Source organism: Ursus arctos, unplaced genomic scaffold (assembly GCF_023065955.2).
Source record: "Ursus arctos isolate Adak ecotype North America unplaced genomic scaffold, UrsArc2.0 scaffold_17, whole genome shotgun sequence".
In the NCBI taxonomy this organism is placed as follows: Eukaryota; Metazoa; Chordata; class Mammalia; order Carnivora; family Ursidae; genus Ursus; species Ursus arctos.
In genome coordinates this window covers 26,818,910-26,832,406 of record NW_026622841.1, presented here as the reverse complement: position 1 = coordinate 26,832,406, position 13,497 = coordinate 26,818,910, and the positions used below count along the sequence as shown (strand labels likewise).

Below are 13,497 nucleotides of genomic sequence, written 5' to 3'. Positions count from 1 at the left end.
CCCGCAAATGCATCGTGCTGACTTCACAACCGGCCCTCGGGAGAACCACCTGCCCACCTGTGGCGAGTTCACACATGGCTCATAGACGACTTTAGGGACTCAAACAGCAGCTGTCCAGTCAGTCCATGACAAGTATCAGGTATTATACAGACCAAGAAGCCCATGAAGAACTTGCTGACTGGATCGCTGGACGCTTGCTCTTGATAACTAAGAGATGACCTGGCACGTGGCTAGCTTGGACACGGCCAGGCTGCGAAGGAGGGAGAGCTGGGGCTGTAAGCGCTTGCCATTCACAGAGGGGACTGCGAGCGTGAAGCCGAGCCCCCTGGCTGAGGGAGCCCCGCCCAGCACTTACAAGTTAGGGCGCTCCACCCCTCCCCGTGCCCCTTCCTCACCACACAACCGGAAGAGAAACCATCCCTATGGGGTGGGGGGGGGGGATTATGAGGTTCTACCAAGCGAGAGAAAACTTACAACAGTGCCTGCCACGTAGTAGGACCCAAGAATGCTAGCCATCGTTTTCTCTGAGACACCTGTGTGTGCACGCGGCCAGCCTGTTTACAGGTGAGACCAGTTCCGGGAATGGGACCACTGCCATGTGGCCTTCCATGTTTTTAGAACCAACTATCATTTCTCAGAGCTACCATTCTGCCTGTGTTTGGTTATTCCAAAAGCAGCCAGCAGCGGTCAACCACCAGACTCACAAAACAGGACCCGCTACCTTGGTTCCAAGTTAAAGCTCAGCGAACCGCATCGTCTCCACTGTGGCCCCAACCCCTGTGCCAGTGCCCAGCCCCCAGCAGGGGGCCGGTCAGCATGGTCATGTTCGTCAGCACCAAATCTGCTCCTGGACTGCCTTGCTTACCCATGGCCCTGCTGCTTCTACGATGGCAGTGACAGTGCTCGCGGCAAGCGCCTACAATGACGGTTTAAAATCTGAGGCAGGCACGTGCAGTCACCATTTCCCAGTGCACAGAGCACACTGACCAGCTCGTGTTGTCGTCTTGTAAGGACCAGCGCTGCCCCTCCCTGCCTCCAGGGCAGGCCGGCTGAAGGACTCCTACCCCGGAAGGGTAAAGCTGTTTTTACTGACCTGCTGAGCTTTTGGGGTCAGATGTAATTCCGTGCCAGGCTTCAAACGGATCTGATCCTCGGAAGGAACCTGAACTGAAAGGAAGGCGGCCATGCCTCGAGCGACCACGCGGAACCTTAGGTGCCAGGGAGAGGTCAGAAGTAAAAGACTATTAAAGTAAGTATTTTAAAATAAATACCACATTTTCTCTTTAAAAACAAGATAAACACATTTCAGACCTAATGTTGCTGTTAGCTCTTTCAGGAAAAATCTTAAAAAAGATCAAGAAGGAGCATTAATCTTCCATTATCACTGCCCCAACAACATAAGCAACATTCAGACTCAAGAATGAAAGTGTTGTAAACATGCAGAATAATCGGAACTCTCAGACATTGTTGGTATGAATGTGCGAGACGATGCAGGAAAATAGGTTTTGGCAGTTCTCAGTAACAGAGTGACCATATGACCCAGCAATTCCACTCCCGGGCATATACCCAAAAGAACGGAAAACGGGTGTTCTAACAAAAATCTGTAAACAAATTTCATAGCGGCACTATTCACAACAGCCAAAAAGTGTAAATGGCCCAAATGCCTATCAACTGATGAATGGATAAACAAAATGTGGGATATCATGCAGCGGAATATGACTCAGCCATTAAAAGGAGTGAGGACCGCATACATGATAAAACGTGGGTGGGTCCTGAAACTTCATGCTAAGTCACAGAAGCCAGACACGAGGCCACATACTATATGATTCCATTTATTGAGATGTCCAGAACAGATATAATTAAGTCGGAAAGTCAGTTAGTGGCTGCCAGAGACGCAGGGGCCAGGGGTCTAGGGAGTAACTATTTCATGAGTATAGGATTTCCTGTTGAGGTGACGGAACCATTCTGGAAGGAGGCAGTGCTGATGGCTGCAACAACACTGTGTATGTACTAAATGCTATTGAATTGCACATTTTTAAAGAGTTGCCGTAATACATTTTATGTTATGTGTAGTCTACCACAATTTAAGTCGAATCAAAATCACATAGTCCTCCTAAATTCCATCACAAACAAAGAAACATGACGTGAACCGGTTTGGACTGAGTGATTCGCTAAAGTTGCAACAAGAGGATGGGGGCTATTCCACAAGAATGCTGACAGGAGAATGGTAGGAGAACTCTTTTTCAACACTGATAAGGGCTTGGAAAGAAAACCATTATGCAAATAAAGTAAGATAAAATGGGAGGCTAGTGGCAAATTTTTTCATGCCTTGGAATTTTTTAGCAAAAAAAACTTAAGACTTGTTTCTCATTACTTATCCTTCTTATCAGTTAACTTTAACTCATCTTGACTTATAGTTCTAGGAGACTGAGTGCCTCGTGGGGCCTGGACGGCCCTGACGAAGTATGCAGTGAAGCAGCTAACTGGGGTATTTACCCTAACCTTGCACACCGTCACTGGCTCAAAACCAGACAGAAATCAGCAGTGTGGTCAAATTACAGAGTCAAAATACAACAAGAGATACTACTAAGAAAACATTCCTTAAACATGAAAACAAAGTTGTTTTAAAATGAGAAAAAAATAAGCATGTTTTTTAAAATATAAAGACATAACCAGGTGTTGATTTTTTTCCCCTTTAATCTATGGTGGAACCCTAGCCCTTAAGTCAAAAACTTAGTTCCCTAAATAGGAGCAGATGCTGAGGCCCATTTAGAAGAGCAGTGGCAGGTGCTTCCTTACCTGTTCGACAGGGGCGACTTCCGGCCCAGACCAATTGCCCCCAGAATCCCAGAGCTGAGCCTCTCCTCGGCCAGCAGGCTCAGCCTGCCCTGAAGCATGAGCAGAATTCGAACGACAGATTCTATCAAGACCGAGTCCCTCTGCTCCGTCTGCATCAGGGACAGCTGCAGGGCCTGGTGCCACCACAAAAACAGCTTGGCCTCTTCCTGCGTGGAGCTGGGGGGGCCCAGGAGGAAAACAGAATTACAAGTGGGTTCCTTCCGCTCCCATTGACCCGAAAGTCCACATTTGAGTCTCAAGGATAGGGGACATTTAGTACTTTCAAAGCTTAGGCTAACAGATGATAGTACTAATACAGTGAGTGTGACAGAGCAGCCACGGGGCCAACGAACCTGGGATAGACCTGTTCCAACCACTTGCTTAAGATGAGCAGCACTTTCATTTCGTTCCTGAGAGTCTGTTCGCTATTTAGACACTGAAGCAAGTAGACATAGAGAGTCAGGTAACTGCCGAGGGCCAGGCACTCCTGCAGAAATTCTTCTATGGTGAGCTCAGGAACTTGAAGGGACACCAGAATGGGGCCCCATCCGAAATTCTGATTGAGGGAACCTAAGAAAAGAGCACCAAGAAAAGACAGCAAGATAAAATCAGGAATCAAATGGTTTCACTGCTGCCATGCATCTTTCCAGTTTAGCTTCATGTCAAGTGCACGTGGGCCCCGGAGGCCACCCAAGGGAAACGTGCCCAGCGGCTCAGCCTGGAAAGCCCGCACGCTGAATGCCTGTGCCCCTGCTAGCCACTGCTGGGGGGCCAAAGTCAGGACTGAGGACTGTGCTCTCAGACTCACCCTTCTCCTCGTTTCATGGTCGTTAAAATCGCAGGTAGACACTGCCTGTCCAGTCATCTAAGGGTCTTAACTTCATCTAATACCTTTTAAGTATGTTATGAAAATTTATGCTTTTCCAAGGAAAATTATTATTATTCTAGCCAACTGAAGTATTTCCCCTTTTGAAAGCTTAGTTGGATTCATACCTCAATGGAAATTGAAAAAAAATTTTTCTTGATTTTGTAACATGAATGAATTTGAAGCAGAGTGTTATCCTAACGGTTCTCAAGTCTTTGGGGGGAATGATGGTGGGGAGACGGTGGTGAAGTGCACAGCACCTTCCATGGGGGGACACGGGGACAGGTCATGGATTGCCAAGAAAGGGAAGGAGCAGGTTACGGGCACCTCCTGGCATTCTTGCTCTAACACCCTTCTTTCTCTCCTCTTGTGTGGACAACGATGTGTATCTAGGTATCAGAGTTGAGTAACGCTAATCCAAGCCATTCTTTTTAATCAGACCACGTTGTTTCCAGAATCAGAGTTTAGAGGGAGGTTAGGGAATAAGAAAGATTTTTAAAAGGTGGGGGTGGGGTGGGGATTGACCTCTTTCTAATATTGACAAAAAAACAATAAAAGACTTACATGAAAACTCATTTTAACAAGTGACAAAAATGGAGAAAAATAACATAGTGGGTCTTCCTATAAAGATTCTGGTTATAACACTTGTTCTGAAGAGCATGGCTAGGCCTGTGATGTACACAACGTGCCTACCATAAAAGGGCCAGTCTGACGTCCAAAACCACGGTAAAATGCATTAGCGGTTCCCTCCACGGAAACATGGTTGTACTGACAGACACGGGCCATAGGCTCTCCTGCTAACTGCAGATCTTTGCAAACAAGGTACACCCTGAAGTATGAGCTACATTACCAAGGAAATCTGAGCGGGGCAATCACCCATTGGGGAGGGTCTGGAAAGGTACCTCCTTCTGACAAAGCTTCACTCTCCCCTGGAAAGGACCAGCCTAAAGAGAGCTGCGCACCTTCTTTGAAGTAGGCAGTGACGCAGGCTTCCGTGATCTCAGCCATGTGGCGGACGGAAGCCAGGCTCTGACAGGCTGCTGTTAAGAGGGGCAGGACCGCCAGCCCATGCACTTTCTGCCCAATCCAGGTCCGGACACTGCCCCGGAGGAACTCTGCCGTGGGAAGAGTCGCATTGTTCATCATCATTAAGACTTCCATAAAGAGGCTGCTGAGGGCCATGTGGCGGGTCTGGCTGTCCATGTCTGCGGGGGAACACACACACACACACACACCGTGAGAGACTGCCAGAACAGTGACAGAATGTGGGCAACCTCGGCTGCACTCCGCGCCCATTTTATGATTCTACTGGCTGAACCTGAAGGACCAGAACGAATACTCTGGATGGTGCTTAGCTGTTAAGGACAGGATGCAGCACATCAGTACTTTGTAAGGGCACAGTAGGAACCACTGAGAGACCCCTGGTTACAGCAGGTGGCCGAGCAATACTTTAATAAAGAGATGTATCAAGCTGGCTGTGAAAGACTAAATTATTTAACAGAACGTGCTTAAAGACTTTAGCTTCCAAACTTTGCTCATTTGGAAAACCAAATACACAGATCTCAGAAGTCACCTGGTAAACTGACTACAAAAAATACCTTCACCCTCACCACTGTCAAAGCTGTCAATATTCTGGAATGATTTACCAGAATAGAGGTTATTACTTAAAACATAAAAGGAAAAGAAACACCTTTAAGCCTTCTTAAAAGAGCTTAACTTAGGGGCGCCTGGGTGGCACAGCGGTTACGCGTCTGCCTTCGGCTCAGGGCGTGATCCCAGCGTTATGGGTTCGAGCCCCACATCAGGCTCCTCCACTATGAGCCAGCCTGCTTCTTCCTCTCCCACTCCCCCTGCTTGTGTTCCCTCTCTCGCTAGCTGTCTCTCTCTCTGTCAAATAAATAAGTAAAATCTTAAAAAAAAAAAAAAAAAGAGCTTAACTTAAAAACAGCTCTTATTTCCTTGTTTCTTTAAAATAAGAAAAGTGGACAGACCGAAAATTTAAATGGGTCTTTCAAAAAAATTGAGAGATGAAAAGAGCACACAGCATGTAAGAAAAAGCAAATTCATTGTACAAAACACCTGCAAACGGGCAGGTTACTGAGGCGGATTCCTTCCTTACATCCCAAAACAGAAAACCTTTTTCACCAGGAGTTTGTGGAGAAAATTCGTCAACAGGCTATAGTTTTTGCCAACTACTTCTCGCTCTCCTGAGCTAGGTAAAATGTTTTAATGGAATAGAAGTGGGGCTTTGTCACCACAAGACTTTCGTATTCACATCAGTGAGAGCAGGGGACTCTGGGTCTTACTCCCCATACCTATCAAATCAAACTCGTCCACCTGCAAGCGTTCAATGAACTCTAACTTAATGTTACTCTAAGACCTACTTACAATCAAAGCAAGGACTTCAGAAACCAAAGTTCTAGATGTAAGTTCAACAACGCATGTGTGTGAGTGCGTATTTTGTCACGCATTCCTATGGGTACAGGCATTCTTCTCTAAGGCCTTATCTCTGAATTTCAGCTCAAAAGCAATTGTAATTTTAATAATGTGCCTAATTTAACCATGACTCCTAGAACAAAAATCTCCTATAGCAAGCCTCCTAATAGATCCCACCCTCTCCTTTCCCTATGCATCAACACAACCAACGAATGTTTTCTTAAAAACCAGATCTGATCCTATCACTCTTCTGATGAAGATCTTTCTAGAACACCCTCCTCTCCTGTGCTTGGCCAGCTATTATCTGACCTTCACGGCCTAAACACATTTGATTAACTCTAAAACCATTTCTCCGGTATTGCCTGCTAATTTTTCTTTCTTTTTTTCCTTTAACATTGACGGGACGTTACTGGCTAGAGGGGCTGATGCTAAAAGGTCAGGTGCGCTAGCTCATTCCACGCTTACAATATCCATATGAAACAGGTACGACTATTATCCCCATTTTGCAGATGAAGTCCAAGATCACACAGTTAGCAGGTAGAAAACCCATGCAGTCTGGTTCCAGAATCTGCTTTTTAACTAACATACTATATACCCTGTGTGGTAAAGCTATATTGCAGATATGGTCAAGAAATTTCAGCTGATTTTTTGTTCACCAATTCCAACTCAGTGACACTAGCTTTCAATTGCTACGCGTCCCTAAATACTATAGCTGCCTATTTTCAAACAGTATTTAAGTAAACATTAAAACGTTCGTGGGATTCATCCATGTGGTGGCAGGTTTTCACTGCTGTATTCTATTTTACGAATATACAACAATAATTCATCCTTTCTACTGAACACATGGGTTGTTTCCAGTTTTGGACCCCCTCAGATGCATAACTACAGACACTGCTCACGTTTCCCAGGGCACAGGTGCATTTCTTCTAGAATACTCCAAGGAGCAGAATTCTGAGTCATAGGATATGCAAACAGTAGATGATGGATGCCACACTTTTAAAAATGGTTGTACCAATTTCCTCTGTGATCAGCAGTACGTGAATTACACTGACCCATATACTCACCAACTCTGTATCGAAACCTTCTTACCTTACTCATTCTGGTGGGTGTGTCATCATCTGTCACTAAGGTTTTAATTGGCATTTCCCTGATTATTAACATGGTTAGCACCTTTCCGTAAATACACTGGTCATTTTTGTAGAACCTTCTTTTGTAGAACGTCAATTCAAGGTTCTTGCTCATTTTTTCTACTGGGTTGTCTTTTTCTCCCTTCTTTATCTTTCTTTTTTTCCTTTAACCAGTGTGATAATTATCCAGTGTGATAATTTTAGTCACTCATATTTAATGTAATTACTGATGTAACTGGGTCTAAATCTGCGATCTTACAATATACTTTCCATTTATTCCTCCAATTCGACATCCCTTTTTCTCTCTTTTACTTCATTATTTCTTATTCTACTTTTTCTCTTTTGGTCTGGAAGCTAAACACTGTTCCAACATTCTTACAGTGGCTGCCTTACCAATTACACGCGCACTCTTGACTTTTCAAAGTCTGATGTTTACTGGCTCTGAGACAGTGCAAGGGCTCTGTAACATTCTAACTCCTACCAGCTCCCCCTGCTGGGGCCTTAACCCCCGGAGGCATTACTATTACTATTGTCTTAGTCACATTTCACGTAGATTCGCCTACACATTTATCTGCCACTTTCATTGTTCTTCACACTCACTCTCTTCCTACTTACCTTCTCTGGATTATTATCTCTTTCTTTCTACAGTCTTTAGTTGTATTTTGCTATTCTTTTTATAACTTCTTAAGCTGAATTCTTATCTTATAACCTTCATCTTTTAAAAATTTTAATGTAAGCATTGAAGGCCAAGAAACTAAGTGCCACTTTAGCTGCACCCCACAAGTTTGGATGCATTCTGGTTTTTTATCCAGTTCCAAATCTTCTAAATTTCTATTATGATTGTTTCTTTGGCCATCATCTGTTACTTAAAAGTCTGTTTCTTGATTTCCAGGGTATGGTTATATTTTGTTACTGATTCCTAAGTTCACTGCACGGTGTGGTTAGACCACGTGTGGTCTGTTGCACACCAGTCCTTTGGGATTGGTGGAGACTGGCTTTAAGCTGAACCACGGTGAGGTTCCTTACCCATTGTGTGGGGGACTCACACTGTGAGAGTTCCGCATGTCCAGGGCAAACCCTTGTCCACATGTGCATTATAACCAGCAGGGCCCTTCAGACTTCCTAAAGCCTTACTGATTCTCCTTTGACTTCATTAATTACTGTGAGATGTATGGCAAAATCTCTTACTGTGAGTGAATTTGACTTTTCTCTTCCTAATTTTGTCAGTTTTCACCTCAGGTATTTGCTGTTGCTACTGTGTTATTAGGTACAAATACATTTATCATTATTATATCCTGCTGGTGAATTAAACCTTCTATCAATTTCCAAAGACTCTCTTTATCCCTAATGCTTTTATTTATTTTTTTGTCATGGAACTTCAAAGCAGGAAAACACCCTAGAGATCATCTGCTCCGTGATGCTTTCTGACTCACAGTCCTATCTGTCCAATATTAACCTACTACACCAGCTTTCTATTTTAATAATGGCCTGATACGATTGCCTTATAGAAAGCTTTCTATATTCTATGCTCTATATGTACTTTTTAGAAACAGCTTAAAGCTGGATGTTGTTCATGATTAATCCAGTCTGACAAACTTTGTCTTTAAAGCTGAGTATCAGTCCATTTACATTTACTGATGTACTTAAATTTTACCATCTTATTTTGGTTATTTTTCTCACCTTCTCCAAGCTTTTCTTGCCTTCTTTGGACTGAATGCATTTTGGCCATTTCTTTTTATCTCCCTCCACTAACTTGGAAATTATACATTTTATTTCTATTCTTTTAGTGAATTTCTTAGCAATTTCAACATTCACATTTTATCAAGATGTAAATTTGATCAATTTATTGGCCCTCTCAAAAATACTAAAACTTTAGAATGCTTTTTAACTCAACCTCCTTCCTAACTTATATATACTTGTAGTCATATAGTTTATCTTTTGCTTTTTAAACCCCTAAACGCATAATTACTATAGTTTTCCATATGTGCCTAACATTTTACCACTTTCTCTGTTTACACTTCCTGTTCATAATCCAAGCCTTTTTATTTGTGATCACTCTACTTCTACCTAAAGAACGTGCTTTAGGATTTCCTTCAGTGATGTTGTAGGACAAACACTGTCAGTTTTCAATGAAAATATCTTTCTATCACCCTCATCCTTGAAAGATGGTTTCTCTTAGTTTACAGCTCCAGGTTACAAGTCATCTCCTCACAGCACACCGAAGTTGTTCCACTGTCTTAGCTTCCTTTGTTAGACTGAGAAGTTGGCAGTCAGTGCAAATGTTGTTCCTTTGTAGGTGTCCGTCCGTCCGCCCCTCCTCCCTGAACATGAACGTTGTTTCCTTTGTCCCTGACGCTCGCGCAGCGTCACCACAGTGTGACAGTGTGCAGAGATGTGAATTTCTCTGTCCTGCTTAGGATTTGCTGGGCTCACTGAATCTAAGGAGTGTCGTGTTCATCGGCCCTGGAAAATTCTCAGCCCTGCTGTCTCTCCGGCTATTACTGGCTCCCCTACTTCTGCCTGTCCTCTCTGGGAATTCCGACGGGACGACTGCATGTATGTTCCATCTTCCCGGCCTGTCCCCAAGGCCCTCTAACCTCGCTTCCACGTTCTGTCTCCGTCTGTTCTACGTTCTGAACACTGTCTTCATATGTATTCTCCAGTACACTAATCTTCTCTTCAGATGAGTTGAACCTGCTCTTAAACTTACCCATTAAGTTTTTATTACAAGTGTTATATTTTACATTTCTAGAATATTGGATTCTCTCTCAAAGCTGTGTAGTTCTATAATTTCTTGCTCCTACGGACATTTTCAAATCTCTCTTATTTCATCAAATAGATAAAAATACTTTTTTGTTTACTGTGCTAATTATTCCAATATCTTAAGTCGTTCTCTGCTGACTTGCTTGTGGAGCCTTGCTTCCTTATATGCTTTACGATTTTTTTTTTCTTTTTTTACTGAGTTCATATTCCTTGGAACTCTGAGGCCAGAGCTGAAGACAGGTTTCTCCAACATGGCCCTGTGCGTGCTTTCCACCGGGCATCTAATGGCATTGCCAACCCAGAACAACTTGTACTCAGTTCCCAGGTTGACGGATTTTTCTCTGGACAGTCTAGGTAGTAGGAATTAATATTTCAAATCCACATGAGGGTCAACTTACGCCTACTAATTTTCAAAAGAGGTAGCTCTTTCCCCACCACACAGACATCTGACCCAACACCCAGGTCAAACAGATCACTGTATTTGCTTTCCTCTCCCAGAGGCAGGTTTATCTCTGCCTCATCCTGACACTGAAGATGTCATCCTGTGGGTGATAAATATGAGCTCCTTTTAGGTCCCCATCTCCGGAAGACCCTGGGCTCTAGCGCCCCACCCCCACCCCCACCCCAGTCTAAGAGAGTTCCATAAAAGCCTTCAAGGCAGAAGCCAGCCCCAGCCCTCCATCTACCTTTACGGGTTCCTCCTTTCACTTCGCTTCTGACTTCTAAGATTTTCCACCTCATGACAAGTTTCATTGTTGGTTTCTTAAAAGCATTTTGTCCAGCTTTCTTAGTTGTTTTCAGCAGAAGCAGTCAGGATACCCAGCCCACCAAACTATGGGAGCATGAGTTCTCCACACACGGTTTCATTACACATCTACAGGACATTCTGAAGGGCTCTCCCAGCGAAGAGCGAAAGCATCGCGGAATGCGGCTCACCAGCTGGTGCCCTCCTACTTATTAAATCCAGCCGTCTAGTTTAGCCCTCAGTCCTGTTAATCTCACACCAGCATCCGACAATGTCATCCCCTCCTCAAGTTCTTAGCATTTGTGCCTCCCCCGGTGCTGAGATGACAGTGTCCCTGGGAGCCCGTCCTCTCTCCGAGCACCACTTCTCTGGGAATAAGACTGAAAGTGTCCTGCCCAGCCCCCTGCTCTCACTAGGCCTCACGCAGCAGGGACTCACCCACTGAATGAAGACATGACTGCCCGTGGCCACTCACCAGGTGGGTTAAAGACGATGATATCATCCAAGAGCTTAGACATCTCCTTTTCTAGGACTGCTAAGGTGATTTTTCCATTTTGTTCCAGGGAGCTGAGGAACTGAACCATCTGATGAGTGAAGGCTCGGCACTTTGGAACTGCATCCTGACAAACAAGAAAAGGAGCATTCATATGAATCCATGCGAGCAGTGTTAACTGAGTATTCTCTGGAAGCATGTCACTGCTCTGAATGCTTTGGGAGGGAGAGGCGAGGACAGAGCAGGAGGCCATGTGAAGACAGGTGTGTGTCTAAGGGCCCTGTGTCTAGAGATATGCCAATCTGTGGTAATACTTACACCAGAACCCACATTCTCCCAAATTCCAGAACAATCTTCCTTTTTCACTATATCAAAAGCAACATTAACTACACACTAATTACTTGCCAGCAACTTTTCCAAAAACTTTTATGTTCATCACCTAACTTAATTCTCACAACAACACTTTGAGGCAAAGTATTATTTCCAATTCAGATGAGAAAACCAATGTCAGAATGGTAGTGAGCTGGGGACCGGAGTTTGTCAGACTTCAAACTCATGCTCATAACTTTGAGGCCATTCTGCTGCCAATGACAACCAGATCTCGAAACCCACAACAGCTGCCGCCCTCAATCCTTCTGACCTCTCATTAGCGCGTGGTACTGCTAGTAAGTGAAGGTTTACCACGAGAGATAACTAAAACTAAAAGATCAGAGAGGACAAAATAGGAGTACACAATGGTACACAGCCTCTAACTTTTCCAACTGAGCCGTCACAGGGTTTGACACTGTGCTTAGTAGCACCTCCACTACCACAACCCTGAAGAACGCTCTGCCTCTAAAAGCACCCACTCAACTTACGAGATGTTTCTGGCTGTCAGTAGGAATGGAAAGGCCTGCAGACACTCTTAGGAGCTTCATGATTAATTCCGCAGAAGATTCCTTTGCCAGGATGATGGCTGGCTGGTAATGGCTGCTGAAATAACTGAGCACGCTCTGGTATGACACGGTATCCACGAGATGCCACGAGAGTGAGCTTGTTTGTCCGAGGAGGTTCAGGAGAGGTGAATCCTAAAAATAAAACACATATTCCTTTAGTTTCCGAGTTCTCAGTTGCCCCAAAATACGTGTCTCTGGTCTACAGAAGGATCACTAAGATGGCCTATGATAAGCACTGAACAGTTAAGATGTCAAGTAAGTATTTACTGAAGCTAGAAATACTGGTGAAAGGAATAACCGAGGTCTTGGCAAAAACACATGAACTTTAAAATCTGTAAGTAGTCAGAACCCAATCTTCAAAGGAAGTCTCAGATCTAGTGGTAGAACTAGCAATTAATGAGAGGTAAAATAAAATTGACTTGTATACTCTAACTCAGTGTGCTTCCCTTCATAACCCAGAATCAGATTATGAACGATCCCAGAAAATCGGGCACCAGTTGAAGGCACATCCCATATGCCAGGCAGATATTCACACTAACAGAGGTGTTAGGGAAACAAATGAAAAGCTACAACCTCGTAGGGAGTGAGGACCTAGGAAGCCTTGCCAAGTCTTCATCACAGGCTCTCCAAACTTACTGCTTGGTCTACCAGCTGATCTTCCTTTGCCAATAAAATCATCATGAAAAGGAGGCAGACAATCATGCCCCGGGTCTCTGGGCGGGGGCTGGGGCTCCAGGCATCAGAGAGCACACTGACCCAGTTGACTTCACACAGGACAGACCCTAAAAATAAGAAGCAGCTCTTGGGGCTTCCTCGTTCCACCTTAAAGAGAAATGAATCAAAATCAATGTTTTCCTTTAAACTGCCTGTGTTCTTAAAAATGTGTATAAATCAATGCTTCCAAATTTAAAAATAACTTTTTTCCCAGACTATAAAAATCATCTATGAATCCTTCTCCACAAAGATTTAGACTTAATATTTGTAATATTTTTTCTTCCATGCTCAGTGAATGCGTACATTTTTCAGCTTGCTAAGAGTTCATTATTTATATTCCACTAATTCTAAACAGGAGAGGAATGACCTTCCCTAGCTTTAACCAGGGAGGCAAATCCCTGCCACAGTCAGTCACCAATGCTCAGGGGAGTCTATCACAGTCCTCAGATGGGCTAGGACAGAACAAAGGTTGAGATCTACTAGTCAGTAGTTCCCAAAGCTGATCATGCATCAGAACCACCTGGAGGACTCACTGAAACACAGACTGTGGGACGCCACCCCCAGAATGTTATATTTCCTAC

At 44.1% G+C, this 13,497-nt stretch overlaps 1 protein-coding gene across 7 annotated transcripts in view; it reads right to left on the bottom strand.

Annotated features, from left to right (window-relative positions):
• The window catches only part of EPG5 (ectopic P-granules 5 autophagy tethering factor), a 162,903-nt gene that overhangs the window by 66,358 nt on the left and 83,048 nt on the right, over nt 1-13,497 (bottom strand). For all 7 annotated transcript variants that reach the window (XR_008959700.1, XM_057313113.1, XM_057313114.1 and 4 more), the window contains exons 37-43: nt 12,839-13,024; nt 12,125-12,334; nt 11,250-11,394; nt 4,666-4,908; nt 3,192-3,408; nt 2,800-3,015; nt 1,094-1,208 (exon numbers count right to left, since the gene is read on the bottom strand). Coding sequence is in view for 6 of the 7 variants with exons in the window: in XM_057313113.1 (XP_057169096.1) it covers nt 1,094-1,208; nt 2,800-3,015; nt 3,192-3,408; nt 4,666-4,908; nt 11,250-11,394; nt 12,125-12,334; nt 12,839-13,024 (1,332 nt within the window). In the remaining variant the exon portion in view is untranslated. The remainder of the gene's footprint in view (nt 1-1,093; nt 1,209-2,799; nt 3,016-3,191; nt 3,409-4,665; nt 4,909-11,249; nt 11,395-12,124; nt 12,335-12,838; nt 13,025-13,497) is intronic.